This window comes from Mytilus galloprovincialis, chromosome 2 (genome assembly GCF_965363235.1).
Source record: "Mytilus galloprovincialis chromosome 2, xbMytGall1.hap1.1, whole genome shotgun sequence".
Classification (NCBI taxonomy): domain Eukaryota; kingdom Metazoa; phylum Mollusca; class Bivalvia; order Mytilida; family Mytilidae; genus Mytilus; species Mytilus galloprovincialis.
In genome coordinates, this window is record NC_134839.1 from 72,364,850 (window position 1) to 72,386,342 (window position 21,493).

The 21,493-nt window shown below is 31.8% G+C and overlaps 2 protein-coding genes across 6 annotated transcripts; one reads left to right on the plus strand and one right to left on the minus strand.

The window, feature by feature from the left end:
* Nucleotides 1-1,095: 1,095 nt before the first annotated feature.
* LOC143064321 (uncharacterized) lies at nucleotides 1,096-14,827 on the plus strand. 5 transcript variants are annotated; one of them, XM_076237072.1, is made up of 5 exons: nucleotides 1,098-1,618; nucleotides 8,324-8,485; nucleotides 9,992-10,127; nucleotides 13,324-13,608; nucleotides 14,508-14,827. In XM_076237072.1, exons 1-5 carry the CDS (start codon nucleotides 1,134-1,136, stop codon nucleotides 14,712-14,714), a joined length of 1,275 nt encoding a protein of 424 aa, XP_076093187.1. In that variant the 5' UTR covers nucleotides 1,098-1,133; the 3' UTR covers nucleotides 14,715-14,827. The 5 variants fall into 5 exon arrangements, with proteins under 5 accessions (XP_076093189.1, XP_076093187.1, XP_076093190.1 ...); XM_076237075.1 differs by having other exon boundaries at nucleotides 1,103-1,205; XM_076237076.1 differs by lacking the exon at nucleotides 1,098-1,618 and adding an exon at nucleotides 1,832-2,186.
* On the minus strand, nucleotides 2,999-5,971 carry LOC143064320 (zinc finger BED domain-containing protein 4-like). The gene is made up of 2 exons (XM_076237071.1): nucleotides 5,367-5,971; nucleotides 2,999-4,986 (listed from the first exon to the last, which is right to left on the minus strand). Exons 1-2 carry the CDS (start codon nucleotides 5,541-5,543, stop codon nucleotides 3,301-3,303), a joined length of 1,863 nt encoding a protein of 620 aa, XP_076093186.1. The 5' UTR covers nucleotides 5,544-5,971; the 3' UTR covers nucleotides 2,999-3,300.
* Nucleotides 14,828-21,493: the final 6,666 nt, after the last annotated feature.

A 21,493-nucleotide genomic window follows, 5' to 3' on the forward strand; every position in this document is an offset into this window, starting at 1 on the left:
GCTTGCTTCGTTAAGTTCTCTTACTTTTCGATTGACAGCAATTATTTGTTCTTCCAGTTGTTTTTCTTGGTCATGAAACCTTTCTCTGTCGTCCCTACCTATACCAGCTGCCCAATTCCAACTTACAATGCTGTATAGTGGTACTTCTAATATAGTTACTTTATAGATCCGGGATGGGCGTTGACACATTGGATGATAAGGTTAGCTTCTGAAATAAAGTCCTCAACAATTGACTCAGTGTCGTGAGTACGCAGGGATATATATTTCTCGTTTTTAGCAGTAAAGTCACAAGTACCTGCCCATATGTACACCCATATATTGCCTTCTTCTTCTATAATCGCGTCAATAGATTCTCGAATCCACTCTCTACAATTTCTAATTCTAGCTCCTCTCATACAATACCAGGTTAGATCTTTCTCAGCTGATGTGAATGCTTGAGATTGTAAATTAAACCCTTTACTGTCAGTTATTATGATGGGTGTTAATTTAGGTCGACCTGCAGGAGTTAACCTACTCCTTTGAAGGAATTTATTCAGTTTTCTGTGAATTAGCATAAAGACTTATTTGTTTATAGTACTATTTGCAGAGGAGATGAGGTTTTTGTAGTATTTATTGTTCAGTGTTGAATGTTGGTTTGAATATCCGCGGACCGGATGTGCACGGGCCCCGCGAAAATCAAAATACAGCTACCAAATATTATTGTTTGTAGACAGGAAAGGTAGGTATTAATTTGAATGTTTTTGTCGATAATACTAAATATCAATTGTTTTGTACAAAATATACACTTTGTTATGGTTTATAACGCTATACAACACAATATATTTATCAAATATTCCCAGCACCAAAAGAGACATCAACCATCACCATGAACCGGAAGTGATCATGTTCACGTATTGCTTTTCTTTTTTTAAAGAAAGCAACTAAGTTGCCAACTTGGGTTTTTTTTGCATTGAAATTTTGTTTCTGAATTCCATATTTGACTGCTATGTAAAATTGAACTCTTATTGATATATTGGTCCCTTTTTTTAAAGTAAAGCATAGATATAATGAAGTCCAACCTTGTAGGGTTTTAAAAAGAAAACAACGATGTTAACGATGCATTCCCTTTCCTTGACAGCCCCAGAATAAAAATCATGACTGAGAAAACAAAAGAACGCATCCCTAATTCAGACTTTGGTATCGATCAATTTATAAACAATGGAAATGTAAGGATTAGAGAAAGTTCATCATCTAGCGAGGACATCGATGTGCCTAAAGAACGACATCGAAAAAGCATGAATAGACGAAAAATTTCGAGTATTCATACTGATCAACATGATCAAATATGTGCCGATTTTCATTCAGATCTCCTACCATCATGTACTTCTTATTGGACACTAACTTATCTTGAGTCGCTTGGTGTCTACTACAAATACGAAGCAATATCCTGCCATTCAATCTTAGATATGGTATACGAACAAACAGGAATGTTTGGAGATTTAACATCGAACCAAAAAGAGCTGGTGAAGAAACTTCAAGATCAAATAGAGTTCTCGTTTAATATATCTGACCTTCATAGATACAATACAGAGAAATACTATAGAGAAATAGTTGAGAATTTAAGTAAAAATCTGTTAAGGTAAGGTGGGGAATTATATTATTGCCATATATATTATATTAACTGGTCCCAGGTTCCATATAACATACAAAATGTATCCTCATTGATCCTCGTGTATTGTATTTTCAACATGTGTATGTGTCGTACAAATCCGGAATTGTTTAAAAATTTGCTACCAAAGTTTATATCAAATTATTAATTAACTACGTATACACTGTTATTGGACTTAATGTGATGAAAACTGCCTATGCAATACAAGGTGTAAACTCGGCCAATACAGAATAACTCGACCAATATAGAATTTTTTCTGTATTGGCCGAGATGACACAAGTGCAGGATTTCGGAATGTCTCTAGTTTTTACATCGAAAGTCACGATAAACACAAACTGATAGTAAACATTTGTTTGGAAGACGCAGTTTTCATTTAGTCACCTCAAACATGCTGAAAAGTCAGCATGGCATATATTTCAGGCTAAAGACGGTCACATTCATTTGAAGAGCATTTTGAAAGCAGACGTTGGAATAGTTCTGGCTCAGGCCAATACAGCAAGCTTCGGACCAATAACAAGGCCAATACAGAAATACTTACGTAATAATATCATAGTGTTAGAGGCGATCTACAAATGTAACTTATGGCTTAATCAATTAAATGGTTAAATATACATGTCATTCCGTATTCAAATTAACTTTTAAGTATTACAACTAACCACCTGACAGTCGTGACTTAATGATCTGGAAGTTAACTTTGCATGCAAAAAGACCTCGATCTGCCACAAGTTTAAAAAATTTGTTTATTTTAGACCGATTCTTTTGGAAGGTAAAACTGGTATTAGTGAAAGGGTACAAACATATGATATCAAATAAAAAAATGTAAATACTTAATTATAATAACTTTATTTGAAAATTCTTCACCACACATGGTATCATTTGCTATTGCATTGTTACTAAGTATAGCAGCTGAAAATGACGTCATGCAGGCATGCGCAGCATACGGGGTGTGAAAGTAGAATTAGGTCGAAAAAGTAAGACGATCGAAAACACAATACGAGACGATATACTGTATTATAATATGTAGAAGGCACAAAAAATTTACTACTGTACATTAACTTATTGATAATAGCAAGCAACAATCAATTTATCTATTTTAATTTCTTTCATTACACAGTGTTACACATGTATATCTATAATACTAAAATTATGAGGTCCAATTTGTCAGCCGTCATCACGTAAAAACGACGAATCAAAGAATTCAACTTTATATATAACTAATATAGTACAAAGGTGTAGATTAAAAATTACACCACTCCAGGCCCTTTTGTTTTCCACGTAATTAATATTGCCAATAATTAAGAAGTTCCGGGTCAAGTCCGATACCGATACCAATAGTATATTCACCTGTTACCTATCAGACATGGGGTCAATTACATTTGAAAGTAATTAATTACATTCAATTACAATTACAAAATCTTCAATTAAATTACACATTACATTTGACTTTTTTTACCAATGTAATTAATTACATTCCAATTACTTGGCAAATGTAATTAATTACTTCAATTACATTTGAAAGGAAATTTAAGATAAAACATTGAAAACATGCATTTATTATATGATATGTACATAAGTATTATACATTGCTCTATAGTTATAACAATTAGACAGTGTTCAACTAGTATATACATTTTTGTATTGTGTCATATAACTTATTTAAGCATTTTCCCATTACATTTGACCATCATCAGCTTTTCAAATGTTCCATCAGCCAGTCTGCACCTTTCCGGCCTAATTGTTTTTCCAGCAGTGCTAAATAAGCGTTCAACTGGTGCAGATGTGGCTGGAATAGCTAAATATTGCACTGCTAACTTAGCTAGACGTGGTAAACGTTGACAGTTACTATGCCAATACAAAAGAGGGTCTTTTGACATATTAATACAATTATCTGACAAGTAATCATCCATTTCTGAACTTACAGAAATCCCTGAAGGGTTTCTTTTTCTTTCCACTGATGGGGCTGGCATGAAACTGAAAAGATCATCATTTTTTGCTCGCTTACATGGGGGAGAATTTTGATCACAAGGGGGCTCAGATGATGTAGGGACTTGACTAAGTTTGTCCTTAACAACAGCTAAACACTGATCAATCTGTTCAGTTTCACACCATCTGGTCTTAAATCTTGGGTCTAAAAAGCTAGCAAGAATATATGCTTCATCCTCTACAAACTGAAACAATCTTTCTTCAACAGAAGATTTCAATGATTTTATCATTTTACAATTATAGTCAACTGATATAAGTTTTAACTGGTGTTTTAATCCAAGTGTTACAGGAATTGGCAAGCTAGCAGTTACAGTTTTTTCACCTTGGACAAGGACTGTAGCTTTGTCAAAAGGTTCAAGTATAGTACATAATTCAGAAAGCAGTTTTCTCTCATAGGATGAAAGCTTAGTTTTACAGTCTATTTTGTCCAATTCTAATTCTGGCACATTCAAAACTGAGCAAATCATATGCAGTTGTGAATTCCATCTTGTAGCATTAGCAGCTTGCAATCTTTTATAATCTTCAAGGATTTCTGAAGCAATAATAGATTTCCTAACAAAACTGACAATATTTGATGCCTTTGTAATAACAGTTTTAAGGTGGGGTGAACAATCTTTCAGGCCATCCTTAACAACCAATTGTAAGGTGTGTGCAAAGCATCTTGAATGTTTGGGTAAGCAGTCGGATAAATGTAAATCATCAGACTGGTCATCTTCAATTTCTTTGTCTACATCATCAATTTCCTCATCAGAACTCTCATGATCTACCTTAAAGTCATCAAAGCCAGGAATTGAAAATGCTTTGACCATATTACTAGCATTGTCACTGACTATTGCAGCAATTTTAAAACCTATTTCAAATGAAGTAACAACTTCTTCATATTCACTCCTGATGGATTCTGCTGTGTGTCTACCTTTGAATCGTTTACAGCATATCATGACAGACTTCATAGCCCAGTCCAAAATAAAGTGGCCTGTGATTCCCAAAAATCCTCTCATTTGTCTACTAGACCAGAGATCAATGGTTAAACACACACTTTCAGCTCTTTTAAGAGTATTTACAAGGTTATTTTTTATTTCAACCGATTTTTCATGTAGAAGTTTCGAAGATAAATGCTTTCTGCTAGGCACTTGATACTTAGTGTCAGCTTTTTCCATCAAGTTTTTAAATTCTTCACTTTCGACAATAGAGAGTGGTAAAAGATCCCCAGCTATGAACATTATAAGAGCATTTGTCATTTCTAACTGTTTTGGATCAGACGGTGAATATTTTACACTTTTTTTTATGCATTGTGTCAATGTTGGTTGAATTTCTTTATTCTCAGAATGCAGAATGTACAAATCTCTGTGTTTTCTCTGAAAATTACAAAAGGCCTTATTTAAAATCTTGAAAATATTAAATTGTTTTAATTTACCTATTGAAATTTTACATTTATTTAAATTTATTTGATTGTAAATGATACAAAAAAAGAGCACTATTTTTTATTTTTTGAAATGATTTTCATTTTTATCCCAGCTTATTCAAATTATTTATCTTAAATAAGTGATTTAGAAATCTGACTTCTTAAAACAAAAATAAACTTTAGTTTTAATCACAACTAATTAATTTAATAAACAAAATATTTTCCAAATTTAAATGTAAGCTATTAGAGGATATAAGATAAATGAAATCTGATTAGAAATGAAAAAGAAGCATTATGAATTTATTAATTTTTAAAATTCTTATATAGTATTACCTTCATATGTGTAACAAAGTTGGATGTAACTTTATAACTTCCACTAATGAGGGTGCCACAATGCATACATTTTCCTTTGAAAGTATTTCCATTTTGGAAGTCATCAGGAACAGTAAAATGTTCCAGTACACTCTTGGAGCTCATTTTTAAATCTGATAAAATGTTTTCTTTCAACATTCATATATATAGTGAACAAATTTTGCAAGTGAGATTTTGTCATATGCATTATCCCTTCAAGAATTTAAACATGTACCTATAGGCCCTAGGGGTATATTTATCTCTCTCTAATTAGCCTTATATCTGTTTAACATAACTGTTATAAAAACAGTCATTATATAGTTTGTAATAAAACAAATAGCCAGAGGTTATATTTATTGGTTATTTAAGTCCTTGAATAAAGTTAATTATGTTAAATCAATGTCTTAAAATATCTATCTAAATCTACTAATTAAGGTCAAGACAGTGACTTCCTAGTGGTTTCTTTTAAAATTATGGCATGTGTCTACATTTTTTTTATCATTCAATACAAAATGAAGAATCTACCATGGTTGTGTTAATACAGAAAGTATACTGTGAAGGCTTTTCTTTGTCAGCTTACAACATTTGTTAAGGTTATTGCTTTTAATAATTTTTTGAGAAAACACAAGATTTAATCTTTTGATCCAAAATTTCAAATGTAATTGACTTGTAATTGAAAAGTAATTGTCAATTACAGGCAATTTTGGCTATGTAATTAATTACATTCAATTACATGTAATTGAAAAAATGCTCAATTACACATTACATTCAATTACATGATAAATTGTAATTAATTACAGTCAATTACAATTACATATTTCAATTACCCCATGTCTGTCTGTTACCTATTACCTTATCTGTACGTTCCGCATATAAGGCGCACCACCAAACGGTGTATTCAGGATTAATATGCTATATACGCGGGTCATAATCACAGGGTTGACACTACTAAATTGTCAAATTGTTACCTATTGTAGTATTTTAATCAGTAAGACTTTCTAAGATAACAATACGAATACTAAAAATCTGTGACTAAAAATAAGGCGTATAGGTACAGTTTTCAATTTGTTAGCGGGCATGGCGTAAAACAGCGAATCAAAGAATTCAACTTTATTTATAACTAATAAAGGACAATGCTGTTGATTAAAAAATATTCCATTCCAGGAACTTTTGCTTTCTAAATATTTAATATTACAAATAATTGATAAGTTCCAGTTCGACAGGTTCAAACAGAAAGACTTTGATAGCAGAGAAAACGTTGTATCTTATAATCGGCATGACTTTATCAGATGACCATTATAATACTAAAATAAGGTTTGCGCATAGTTATATACTTTAATTCAGTCACGGACCCGCGATATCACAGGTGTGTTCTAGTATATACTTAATGATACCTAATGATGTTTTCCGGTACAAGATCCTCACAGTTTTTCTTCACTCAACTCATATATTGAATTGTTATCTCTATTATTTCTGTTGCTGCTTCCGGTTATTTCAGCTTGATAATTAATCAAAATAATAGATTTCTTCGTATTCCCAGTCATTATCTAATCTATTTTTAAATACATTTATAGATGGCGCTATTGTTACTTTATCTGGTAACTTGTTCCATAACTTGGCAATTCTTATATAGGTTGTTTTTAATTGTTGGTGAATAACTTTGTTGCTATTACATGTACATTTTTTTTTTAACTCTTGTGCTACATGTTTGCCTATTTTAGGTGTTTGACATTAATTTGAGAAATCTACTTGTAAGTTGTTTCTGGATCATATTTTTCATTAAGTACATGTATCTTATATGTCTCAATCATGTCCCTTTGGACCCTTCTATATGACCATGGTGACAATGTTGGCAGCTTAATTTTTTTCAGTTTTTCGTGGTAACTTAATTTGTTGAATCCAGGTATCTGTCATGTTGCCCTTTTTTGTACATTTTCAATTTCAATAAATTTCTTTATGAAAGGTGCCAATACTGACTTACCATAGTCTAAGTGAGTTTTCACTAATGTATATACAAAATTGTATTAATTATTATAATAAATAGTATTATTGTTTTAAAAAATCTGTCATATTATACAATAAATGATTTAATTTCAAGTTTTAAATAGTCATGTACATTGTACTACATGTATGCTAATTCTTTGGAATCATACATGTATATATATCCATTAATATTAAATCAATGTAAATCAGTCTGGCATCATGGGCATTGAAGGAAAAAATAACTCTGCCTGATCATTATTTGTTTTAATTAGGAAGATGTGGCATGATTGCTAACGACTCAAAACAACTCTCAATCAGAGATCAAATGAGGTACAAAATTTAGAAGTAAGCAACTATAGGACTCTGTACAGCCTTGAACAATGAGTAAAACACATACAGTATACATGCAGCAAGCTATAAATGACCTAGAATGACAAATGTAAATTAATTCAGACAAGAAAACTAAAAGCCCGATTTATGTACAATTTGTAAATGAAGAGAAATATATAATATACATGTACAGCAACAAAGGACAACTATTGAATTACTCACAGTGTACAGGTTTTTGACTTTTTTTCTGTTCTGAAATGTGTATTGCATAGGACTTTGTCTCAAGTTCATGCTCAGCTTAAAATGCTTTAGAACCTGAAGTAAGGATTTGTTTACTCAAGTTCTGGGATATTTGTCAAACTATGCATAATGTAAATATAAACAAGATGTTTATTAACATGATTAAAGGACATACATGCATATGGTTGAATATAATTACATTATGATATATACTAAAATACGTTGGCAGCTAGCTAGTCTACCTGTTATTGTAAAAGTTCCATAATTGCAAGCCAAACAGTATGAATGTCTGCTCATTTCAAATCCTAAGCTGCAGGCTCCCGTGAACCAGAACCAGAACCACTGCGGGGTAAAACATGATTTGTATATATTAATTTTTTTTCCAGTAAAGTAGAAGATTTCACTACAAGTACAGCACTCATGGTACATTCCCAATCACGGAGGGACAAGTGTGGAGGGGAAATAAACAAGTATGGAAGGAATCTATCAGAAGCTGTGTTTAATGATTTATTTAAATCTTTGGTGAGGATGGTCAATCTAGTTCCTGGGTGAGTAACACATGTACCTTTAAACTTTGCAATCTAGTATGTTACATGTATGTGTGTTCTGCAGTTCAAGTTTGATGTTCTTTATGGCTACAATATATTTTATTTGATTTTTTGCCTTTTAATGCCACTTTTAAGAACCGTGTTTGGGGCAATTTCGTGGCGGCCAATTTTTTTTGGTTGAAGAAGCTAAGAGTACCCAGAGAAAAACAAGAACCTTCAATAGTAAAACTGACAATCCTAGTCAATTTATAAGATTGAAGTCGAGTGCACCTGATAGAGCAGGGTAAGACAACAATCTCAGTGTTGACAGGGTAAGACAACAATCTCAGTGTTGACTGGCTAGTGATTAAAGTAGTAACTACTTTGTCTACTCTGCCACAGTGGCCTCTTGGGCTACAATAAAATAACCATTTCAGGTTTGAATAATTAATGAAGCTTGACATATTGTATAGACACTGATTTATTGTTGAATAACACATGTTGACTTCTAGATCATGTAGATGTCATTTAGTTTTTTGTAATGTTGGGTTGTTGTCTCAATAATGTTTATTATTCCAAAAATCTCCCTTTTTATGCCCCACTTAGGGGCATTATGTTTTCTGTCTGTGCATTTGTTCATCTGTCCGTCCATCTGTACCGCTTCAGGATTAAGATTTTGGCCAAGGCAGTTTTTGATGAAGGGTGATGTCCAATCAACTTGAAGAAACTTAATACACATGTTCCCTATTACATGTTAAACTTGATCTTTCTAATTTTTATGCCAATTAGAGTTTTTACTCCAATTTTACAGTCTACTGAACATAGGAAATGATATTGGGAGTTGGACATCTATGTACCATGAACACATTTTCGGTACTTTTAACTAAACATAATTGAATCGTTTCCATGTGAATTTTTTATGATGATTTCTTGTAAATTGCTGAGACTTTGCTCTTGAGCTGGTCTTCTTAACCTTGAAGCAATAATACATGTTACTATTAAGTGAAAGTCAAATTCAATATTCAGAAAAGGGTGGGAAATATATCAATAATAATAATAGTAATAGTAAAAATTTCTATAGCGCCCTATATAACAATAAAATCACTCTAAGGCGCTTTACATATATACATGATAGAAATATATTAAGTTAACCACAAAACAAAATGAAATAAAAAAAAATGTTATGTTTAAAAGAACTAAAAACGTATATATGAAAGATATATGAACATAAATAATTATATTGATAGAAAAATAATAGAATTAAAATCAATAATAAGTACAAAATAATTAAAACATAGAAAGCGAAAATATATCAAGGTATTAAGGCATTTAGAAGAAGGACCAATAAACCTTATACAAAATACCTTTCAACCTTTTAAATGTACATTTTGCATCATAAAGTCCATAACCAGTTCAGATTTCACTTTTGCTATTATTACCTGTTTAGGTTTTGAAAGAATAATTGTTCCATGATCAGTAGCTATATACATGAGGACAGTTTAAATTCTGGATGTTTTATTTTTACAGCCAAGGTGAAGAATGGAAGACACAGATGACAATTCTAAAACAAACTGTTACATCTGAATCAGATATAGTTATAATGACAAAACATTTTGTTGATTCTGTTTCTCCAAGTATAGTGGCTGTTGTTTCTATTGAAGAGGTAAAATTTAATTGAGATATTTTACAGTTTCTTCAAGCACTTCTGACAATTAGTTTATTTCATCATGTTCATTTGATTGATTGAATTACTTTATACCATATGTAAAGAGTCAAAAATAATTTTATGGTTCAATAAATTCAAAATAAATTATTGCCATTCATTATAAATAAATTTCTATTAAAAATAAGGCTCAAAGAACATTTTATATTATTTATATTAACAATAACAACGTACACACATGTTTGCGTATGAATACACTATATATATAGCTACATCAGAGTGGGTGTGTCGCCTTTAAAATTGACAAATTGAAAATAAAAGTAATATTTTTAACAAATCAGAAGACAGTAAATACAACAAATTTATTTATATATATATATATATATGCAGGCAATAATTTATGAGTTTTCAGTACATGTAAATGATGTACAGCGACTTCTTATATAATTATATTTGGATTTTCACAGTTAAACATGCACTTAGCAAATGCAATATCTATACAATTCAAGGGTTTTACCAATCTTATTACTGTATATCATTATCTATAGTTTGTTTGATTTCTATAAGCATCAATAACTCCAAATTTAAATGGTTACATATTTAGAATAATAAATTTGAAAAGTGTCATAGACATGTACATAACTTGTAATGTCTATGTTTGATGTTCAATTGAAAATTTACAATTTAATAAATTTGGATTTTAAAATGCTAAAAACAAGAAAAGGAGAGGAGTTTGGGCATATTCATGGTAATCTGTAACCCAGATAGTCTATGATTTTAAACAAAATTATCATGACATCTATTTAACTTTACAAAAGAGAATTTAAATTTACGGTTCAGAATTTTTAGTTTAAAATTTCTTTGTTAATAAACCTATTTAAAGGAAATTATATTTAGAGGAAATGCAGAGCCAAGAAATGCTGTATGGAAATCTGGTTCACACCATTCTTTCAATAGGTAGCTTCACTACTAAAAAAAAGTATGTCAGTTATTCAGAATAAGACTTTTGATAAATAGCAGGCCCAGCAATACATGCATAAATGTTTGTAAAAATAATCTGGTTTTTTTGCTATCAAGGTGTATGAAAGGACTGTTAGGTGTACATGTCCAACTGGTAGGTGTCATCTGACCGTGACCTCATTTTCATGGTTTTATAGTGGTTATAGTTAAAAGTTTTGTGTATTGGTCTGTTTTTCGTATACTGTATGCAATAGGTCTACTATATTTGATGTATGGAATGATTGTAAGGTGTACATGTCTAGCTGGCAGGTGTTATCTGACCTTGACCTCATTTTCATGGTTCAGTGGTCAAAGTTAAGTTTTTTGAGTTTTTGGTCTTTTTTTTCTAATACTATATGTAATAGGTCAACTATATTTGGTGTATGGAAATATTTTATGATGTACATGTCAGTTTTGAAGATTTTATTTGATCTTGATCTCATTTTCATGGTTCATTGTTCAGTGTTAAGATTTTGTGTTTTGGTCTGTTTTTCTTAAACTATAAGCAAAAGGTCAGGTATATTTGTTGTATGGAAGAATTATAAGCTGTACATGTCTGCCTCGCATGGTTTATCTGACCTTGACCTTATTTTCATGGTTCATTGGTCAATGTTTAGTTTTCTTGATTATGTCTGTTTCTTAGAAATTATAAGCAATAGGTCTAAACTATATTTAGTGTATTGAATGCTTGTAAGGTTTTGTTTATATGACCTTGACCCAGGGGTCGAATTTAAGCTTTTTTGTGTACTGGCCAGCCGGACCAGTGGACTGAAAACTCTACTGGTCCGGCTTCAAATCTACTGGTCTGCAAAAATGACATTAATTTGACAAACACAAATATAAATGACAGATGTTTAATATTTTTTTTTGATGCTTTCGTTTACATAAGTTAGACAAAGGAATAGTCTTTATTCTGATTTTGATAAAGGCTTTGGTAATCTCAATGATTTTCTTTATCAAATTTTTCACATATTGTACAGTTCATTAAATTCCGATCTACTATATAATGCAACCATTCACGATCTTTTTCCCATGATTTTTGGTATTTGCGTTTCCTTTTGTCACTTTCGTGTACTTTATTTCGATCTTCCTTTTGATTTTCAGTTAATTATCTTAATTTTTTTGTCCGGCGGTTTAACTCCTTCCAAAAATTTCCACATTTTATATTGTTGTGAATGACGCTCACCCGAGATATTAATTAACTTGATCAATTGTAATACCCCCCAGTACCGTGTAATTGAAATCATGTAAAAACAATTTACATGATTTCACATGTAAATTGTTTTGTAAACAAACAGAGATTGCGATGCAATCAGTGATTTTTATCGACAAATTTCTACTGGTCCGCCGGACCACCAGCTAACAAAATCTACTGGCAAATTTTACTAGTCCCGGACTACCGGACTAGCGCTAATTTCGACCCCTGCATTGACCTCATTTTCTTGGATCATGATAATTTTATGTGAAAGTTGTAGTAAAGCTTTATACTTAGGACTAACAACATAAAATCAATAATTAGTAAAGAAGGCGAGACATTTCAGTGTGTGCACTCTTGTTCAAATACTATCAGCGATATGTCAATGTTATTTGGTGTATAGAATTAATGTAAGGTGTACATGTTGGTCTGCAGGTATCAGCTTCCTTGACCTCATTTTCTGTGTTCAGTGTCAATGTAAAGTTTTTGTAGTTAGATCCTCTTCTTAGATTCTGTAAACTATATTTGGTGTATGGAATGATTGCTAGGTGTACATGTCTGTCTGGCAAGTATCTGACCTTAACCTCATTGTCATGGATCAGCTTATGTGATACTTGTAGTAAAAACCTTTATCTTCAAGACTTTCAACATTCATTCTATCGTTTTCACTACAGCAGGCGAGACATTTCAGGGTGTGCACACTTATTTCATTATAGTTTATATGAAGGAAATCCCAGCTTAAGCCAATTCTTTAAGATCATCTAGTTTCAACACTTCTATTTTACATTTTTCATATTGTCTGTTAGAATTTCTAAGTAATATTTCCAGTTTATGGATTTCAGCTCACCTTGGAATTTGGCTAACATGTTTGGAGAAGAGGTTTTAAACATGTCAAAGTCACCAGTTATAATTTGGTCAACCATACTGTATGCTTGCTAAAGATATCTACTAGGTATTTTTCAAAAGAAATCATTATTTACTGTTATATGTCTTTAAAATCAGGAAAACAAATTGTACCAAGGAGTAAATGAAAGTACATGTAACCTTTTGAAAAGACACATGAACAAAAGACAGTTTAGAAGAATGGATGGAGACACTTCAAGTTCAAGTAATGAATATGAAATATCTGATAACAGGAAACCAGAAATTTATAAACGAGTTAATCAGACTGTTCTAGGACAACATGGAGGAGAGCTCTTGGTACATGCTCCAGCATATGGGGGCAGATTTGCTAGTAAAAAGAAGCGTTGTAGATTACATCCAGGAATGATTGTTATAGGAACTCAAGTAAGTATATTTGTTAGTTCTTATAAAAAAGAAGATGTGGTATGATTGCCAATGAAACAACTGTCCACAAGAGACTAAAATGACACAGAAATTAACATCTATAGGTCACAGTATGGCCTTCAACAATGTGCAAAGCCCATACCGCATAGTCAGCTATGAAAAACCCGAAATGACAATGTAAAACAAGTAAGTAAATTTGTTAGTTCTTAATTTACCTTGCATTTTCCCTTCCATTAGTTGTACAGAAATGTATCAGAGAATTCACATTATAAGACTACTTTTCAGAGACTATTATTTCTAGCCAAATACAGAAACTCATAATTCATAAAAGAAAGTTGGTTAAACTGAGTTTATCTTGTTCACCAATTTGACTAAAATTCTCATATTCAACTTTCAACATACATGACATACTTAAACATATATATCCAAATTTAAAAAGTCTGAAGAGAACTCGTGCAATTGATTTTTCTAGGTCTATTTGATTTCATATTATAGGTTAAAAGAATATGTTAATATAATGGTTTTTAACCTGTATTAGATTGAGGGTTTTTTTATCAATCAGTCAACCAAATGGTTTAGCCTTGTTTCACTTCCATTCTTGACCTTTTAACAGCTGAACACGCCTAATTCATGTAAAACCCATCTCTAGCTAAGAGGTTCAATGTAAGTCCACATGAATTAATGAGGTCAAATTATTCATTTGCAAGTGTATAATTCATTATCTGTGGGTTTTTTTTGGCTTATTTTATATTATATTAACCAAATGGCTGCTAAAAGCAAATTATTATTTCACTTTTTCCCTATCACTAATGATTGAACTAAACAAAATTATGATTCCTTTAAATTGATTGTACAAAAATGTACATATTTTGTATCACTTAATTTAATTTAAATTTTAGGTCATTTTAACTTTGTTGGAATTCAACTATGATCACATGGATGAACTACGTAAAGAAAGTGTGAATGAAAATTCAAGGAGCTGGATATACTACTCTGACCCAAAGGATTTCTTAAAGAAGGAAGATCGGGATTTATTAATTGAGTCATTTGTAAGACTGAGTAATTATTCTAATGTTAATTCACAATTGATTAAATTTTCTTTGTAGTTCATCAACATCTTTGTGAGTGTTTTATGAAACATGTTGTGTACATTATAATTATGGGGGATAATGATCTAAACTTATCAAATACCAATATGATATAAATAACATTTAGATACCACTATTTCTTCATAAAATGATAAAAAATAAATGTATTGTGTCCTGTTTCCATTCTCAATTTTATTGCTGTTTCACAAGCTTGTCCATTGATCATCCTTCAAAGTAAAGGAGTATATCCGGTAAGGGCTGATTTTGGCCTCAAATTTCAGGGTCATCTAACGTAAGATTTTGGACACTTTTTAAACACTTAAGTGTCTATTTCAATTGATTCGATAAGTTATTGTGAAAGATTTGAACGGATTTAGTCATGAAAAACGCTCCAATTCAAGCTTAAATATGAAAAATCTATCAAATATACCAAAAAAACGTCACTAGTGTCAAAAATGAAAGTGGCCGCATCCGTGTTCATCCTCAACCTTTATATATGTTATGTATTACCATCAAATACAACTTATATTTCAATATTAGGAATGAACACGAATGCGGCCACCTTCTAGACGGAAACCATCTAGAATTTAACTAAAATGCTAAAATTGTGAAGATTTTAGTAATTTAGCATGACTTAATGATGCTGGTACCCAATACATGTATATGTGCATTGTGTTGTCAAAAACAGCCCATATTTATGAAGTAGAAGCATTATACTTTCCAATAAACAGCTAAAAGATTACATTTTCACAATTTTGTAAAACTGCTATATTTTGGGGCCAAAAACGGGTCTTACTGGACCTACTCCTTTGTTTACAATTGACGGTCAAAGAATTATTCCATAATGAAATGCTTGAACACAGTCAGCAGATTTAAGATTGATATGATCCCTGCAAAAATAGAAAACAGAAAATCATTGCTTTGTCTGTCTATTTATACGAAACAAATGCTTGCTTAGTTGAAATGAATCTTTGAAAGATGAAAGATATAGGAAAGAAGACGAAGCCTATTTAGGTTCTGGTCAAGTGGGTTAAGGGTAATTATGTCTTGTAAAAAGTGAAATATTTATGGAAAAAAAACAGTTTTCAGATGAAGGGAAAAAAGACCAATTGACATTTTTGACATTTTCGTGTCAATTGGTCGAAGATCCGTGGTCATAGCTGGTAGAAAAAATATAGAAATATAAGTTGCAATTTGTTGTTTCTTGGTGATTTCTTCAGGTACATTTGTTATAGAATTGGAGATTATGTTGTCAATGTTTTTTTAGTCAGTTGATTAATTACCAGAAGGACAGAATATTGAAAACCAAAAACAATAGTTAAATAATCTGAAAAAGTAAAATCACAAAAATACTGAACTCAGAGGAAAATCAAATCGGAAAGTTCCTAATCACATGTCAATTTTAATATATTTATAAAAATATTACAAATGTGTATTGAAAATATAATAACAATGTTATATATATTTAAACAATGGTCCTCATTTAAATCAATAGTCTAGTGCACTTTCTTGACATTGTAAACATTTTACTTTTACTCTATTAATTAGTTGTTAGACAATTTTTCTTGGCTATGTGCTAATCAGAAATTCTGTAAATTTAATACCATGGCAAAAAGAAGTCTTTATAACACATCATAGAAAACAAAAGCCCGATCAACATGTCCCACGAGGACAGTGGATGGTTTCAGGTACTCCATAAGGGTGAGCAGATTATGGTCGACATGTACCATCCAGCTTGCTGCTCATGCAGGTATATATAAACTGATGTCACATTCGAGGAAAAGAGGACGTATTATGGTTACAAAAATAGGAAAATAGCCATTGTCAATTTTGAAACAGATATTTTAGAATAGTTTTTCTATTCATTATGGTATCAGTGAAAGTTTTGAGAATTTTTAGCTTCTTTTCTGTTTTCATTCACTTGGCAGATAAGTTTCAATTTTACAACATTAGCATACTGTAATACCCGAAAATTGATACATAATATGGGATATTATCAGGTGGTAAATTACTTTAGTTCGCTTCCATTAGGTGTATGTTTAATTAAGTATCCGTAATCCTTGCAACTGTTCTTTTGTTGTCTTTTATTACAATAGAATAACAAAAATACCAAACTGCAAGGGAAATTCAAAATGAAAAACCCTGTATAGACTTGCAAAATCAAAAGATCAAACACATCTAACAAATGGAAGACAACTGTTTAATTCCTGACTTGGTATAGGTATATCCTTATGTAGAAAATAGTGGATGAAAAAACTAGTATTAAAGCTAGTCTTACTTTTCACTTGTATGTCAGTCATTGAATTCCATAATATTGACAACAATTTATGAGCAAAACAATCATGCATAATATTTAAAAACGTAAATCAAATGGAGTACATCAATTAACTTTGTAATATAATTAGTTATCAAAGGTACCAGGATTATAATTTAGTACGCCAGACGCGCGTTTCTTTTACATAAGACTCATCAGTGACGCTCATATCAAAATATTTATAGAGCTAAACAAGTACAAAGTTGAAGGGCATTGAGGATCCAAATTCAAAAAAAGTTGTGCCAAATACGGCTAAGGTAATCTATGCCTGGGATAAGAAAATTTTTGTAAACAGGAAATTTATAAAAACGACCACATTATTGATATTCATGTCTACACAATAGTGTTGACTACTGGGCTGGTGATACCCTCGGGGATGAAACGTCCACCAACAGTGGCATCGACCCAGTGGTGGAAATAGTCATCAAAGGTACCAGGATAATAATTATAACCTTAATCACTTCTAAAAAAAAAATAACCGTTCCAACAAAAATCTCAAAATGGCATTCTAGTATAAAGGAAGTTCATTGGCAAAACTGAAATACAATATCTCAAAAATATCCAAATCACTATAACGCAATGACAGGTTGAACAAGAACCGAGCCTCATCATTTATTATATATATAATAAAAAAAAATCACTTAACAATAAAGGTTAAAAAATATACAATGAAAAACACAGAAAATTCAACAAGTAATCTAAATGATAAGCAATGTCAGTACTTAGATTCAATACCGTCCTTTACTTCACGACCAGCCTGTATTATTTGTGAAATTGATACAGAATATTTATCAACAATTTCTTGTTATCTTCCAATGAACTTTTAAGAAAAGGACGAGACGTTTTTTGACATAACCTTGGTTCATCAAATTTATGCTCAGACTTTTGTGAATTTAAAAATTCTCTGAGTAGTAGTGGCAAGATCTTGTATACCGAATGAGTTGGGACATGATATCCCATATATGCAGTTGCAGATAGTATACTGCTGCTAATGTGGGGATTGTTTTGGTATCAAATTGAAATTATCTCGTTTGTCATAGATTCTGGTATTTAAATGACTGCTTATGTCAAATTCGAGGTGTAAGGCAGAGGAACTTGTACCAGTTGTTTCTTTAATTTTGATTTCTGGAGGGATGTATAAAGACCCTTATCAGAAAAAAATGAATTATTAACGAAGAGAAAATCAATCATTGTGTATTAAATGACCTGGCTTCTTTGGTCTTTGTTTTTAACAAGTGTCTGAAGGAACTCCGACTCATATGAATTTAAGAAGAAACCAGAGAATAGAGACACAGTTTGTTTCCGACAAATTGTTTAATAAATTCTACCTCAAATTCTAGAAATATGTTGTCAATAAGAAACTTAAGCATACTGATCACTTTCTCCTCTATGTAGCGTTCTGGACATTTTTGTTCACTTTTAACAAAATGGGCCGCACTGTATCCTAAAGCAATAAACTTTTAGCGTATACTGCCATTTATATATTGAAATGAATTGTGGATTATTTTGCCACCTTTCTGTACTTTTTATTGTACCTTGTTGAAAAGTTTGTTACTTCACTGATCGAGATAAAAGGCGTAAATAGTCCATTTGCCAATTACCGATTTGATTCTGTTATTAAAAACACTTTTTAAACAAATTACTTCCCTTTGTCAATCGTAGACTGGTTCCATACCGGACAAAAATAGCTTTTGCCAATGCATAACATGATGAATTGAAAGTGATGTATCGGCGGTTTAACTAATGTTTCATGAAAAATAATTTCTGATGTCAAAGTATTTAGCTGAACAACAAATTAATGTAATTAAAAGAATTGAAAACCTTCAAGATTACTCACATTACGCACAGGTAAATTTTCTCTTTCTGCTAGCTCTCACTATTGTAAATGAAAATTCATGTCCCTCATAAGGGAGACAACTAAAAGAAGAGATCTCTAATTACAGGGTCAATTACGGGAATTGGCAAATAGCCTATTGAATCCCAAGTTCCTGACAGGACAGGTGGAAACAAATGCATGTACATAAGTGGTTGTCTTTATACTAAAACATGCATAAAACGGCCGCCCTTAGAACCAGAAAAAAACTAACCTTAAATAAATGAGACCTTTAAATTAGGGCTCAATAAGAATCGGTATTAATACAGCAGAACTGCACAAACAGTTTAACCTGACAAAGACCGGTTTTCGATTTAAATTATATTGATTGTCATCGAGTGGCATCACAAAATGCGAGACATAGGGGTAACTTTCTAGCGATGGCGACGGCGTAAACTACTGGTATAAATCTTTATATTCCTGAAGGTTTAAGACCTGTATGCGTCCAATCTTGTATGCAGATTCCTTATGCTACAACGCTTCTGTCTGTTATATTATTGTTTTTTGATGGAAAAATAAAATTTTGTTCTTTTTTTTTTTTTGGTCATGTTAATAGATAAACTCGTCATAGATACCAGGATTGGCATTGAGTATTTACGCCAGACTCATGTTTCGTCTACAAAAAACTCATCAGTGATGCTCGAATCAAAAAAAGTTGAGGAGCATTTAGTACCAAAAATTCCTAAAAGTTTTGCCAAATACAGCTATAAAAGTTATCTATTCCTGAGGTAGGAAAGCCTTAGTAATTTCAAATCAAAGTTTTGTAAACAGTTATCTATAATTACATATAAATGAGAAGTCACGTCAACACAGAAGTACAGTAAGTAGGCTAGTGTGATACTTAGTATTCATTTATAAGGAATACTAAGATTAAGTTCTATATTTGTTACATGGAATCACTATAATTGGTGTATGGAATTATTGTAAAAGAGAGGCGAAAGATACAAGAGGGACATTCAAACTCATAGATCGAAAATAAACTGACAACGCCATGGTAAAAAACGACAAAGACAAACAGACAAAAAATAGCACACAAAACACACAGAAAACTAAAGATTGAGCAACACGAACTCTAGCAAAAACTTGGGGATATCTCGAGTGCCCCGGAAGGGTAAGCAAATCCTGCTCCACATGTGGCACCCGTGGTGTTGCTTATTTTATTATCAACCCAGTAAATGGTCAAATTCGGTAGGACACATTCGTGAAAAGGGAACGGGATTGTAGTTACGACATAGAGAACATAATCGATATCATCTGTGAAACGGATATTCCATAACGGTCAACCGTGATGGCGTCCGTTAAAGTGTTAGGTGTACAATTCTGTCTGTCAGGTTTCATTTGACTTTGAACTTATTGTCTTTCTTCATTAGTCGAAGAACGTTTATCAGTAACCATAAGCACTATGTCAACTATAATTGGTTTATGGAATAATTGCAAGGTAAATGTCTATCTGACGTAGACCTCATTTACCTGGATGATTGATATTTTTAAGTTTATGTTACAGTTGTAGTAAAACCTTCATGGTATAGACATGTTACATTGATTAAAAATTTAGTTTTAGTTTGCGAGTAAATATCATGAATCATAGTTTATGACCAAATTCAGTAAAGATCCGTCTAGATTGCATTTAATTGATAAATTCAACAACACTTACCGTTATCTTTATGATTTTTTTCGTTAAATAATCAAGAATTTGCTCAATATACTGCGGAAATATCCCAAAGGAACTTGGTTTAAATTAATTAATTTTAAACGGTAATAACTTTCCTAGATTTAGATATTTTGGATTTAAACGGGAAACATCCACACTAAAATTTACGACAAATGGTTTCGTATTTATTGTTAATTTTCTCTTTTTGGATGGTGATGTTCCTTTGGCACCCTCTTACGGTGTTTATATTTCACAACTCGTTCGCTATGCCCATGTCTGTGGTGACGTTTTTGTTTTATTTTAACGAACGTAATCTATGTATTACTGGTAAATTATTAAGCCAGGGATTTTGTTACCACAAATACTTTAAACCTTTACTAAATTGTTGCATAGACCATACATAGACATAAAGATTTGGTTTTAAGATTGGTTGTACCTGTAGAAAATTTATTTCAAACGGGATAGAACATCCTCATTTCTACGTAAATGTTGATTACCATGCCCGGAAATTTAGAAACGATTCTGGTAAACTTATCGATCCTTTAAATAAACTAAATAAACTTACGCATAAAGGTTACCAATTCAGCACTGTAATTAGATCATTGAATAGTGTTATTAATTTATTAGTATTAATATTGATTTTCTTATCAGTAAATTAAAAGCAAACTAAATATTATTGTTATATACACAACTACATTCATGGATCTACAATCTGTCGATAGCTGTATCTTGGCATTGCACAATGTCATGTTTTTCTCTGACTTGTTTATGAAGTCTTTACACTAAATCCATTGGATGTTGGATGTGTACTGATTGATAATTTAGTCTTAGAAGCATGATTTTTAGCTAACCTGACCCAAAGGGCCAGTGAGCTTTTCCCATCACTTGGCGTCCGTCGTCGTTGTCGTCCGTCGTCGTCGTCTGTCGTCTGTCGTCGTCGTCGTCCGTCGTCGTTAACT

Coding starts and splice junctions, on each gene's coding strand:
- LOC143064321 (XM_076237072.1), top strand. CDS start 1,134: ATGACTGAGAAAACAAAAGAACGCATCCCTAATTCAGACTTTGGTATC. Junction 1,619..8,323: donor TTAAGTAAAAATCTGTTAAG/GTAAGGTGGGGA, acceptor TTTTTTTTCCAG/TAAAGTAGAAGATTTCACTA. Junction 8,486..9,991: donor ATGGTCAATCTAGTTCCTGG/GTGAGTAACACA, acceptor TTATTTTTACAG/CCAAGGTGAAGAATGGAAGA.
- LOC143064320 (XM_076237071.1), bottom strand. CDS start 5,543: ATGTTGAAAGAAAACATTTTATCAGATTTAAAAATGAGCTCCAAGAGT. Junction 4,987..5,366: donor ACTTTGTTACACATATGAAG/GTAATACTATAT, acceptor TGTAATTTTCAG/AGAAAACACAGAGATTTGTA.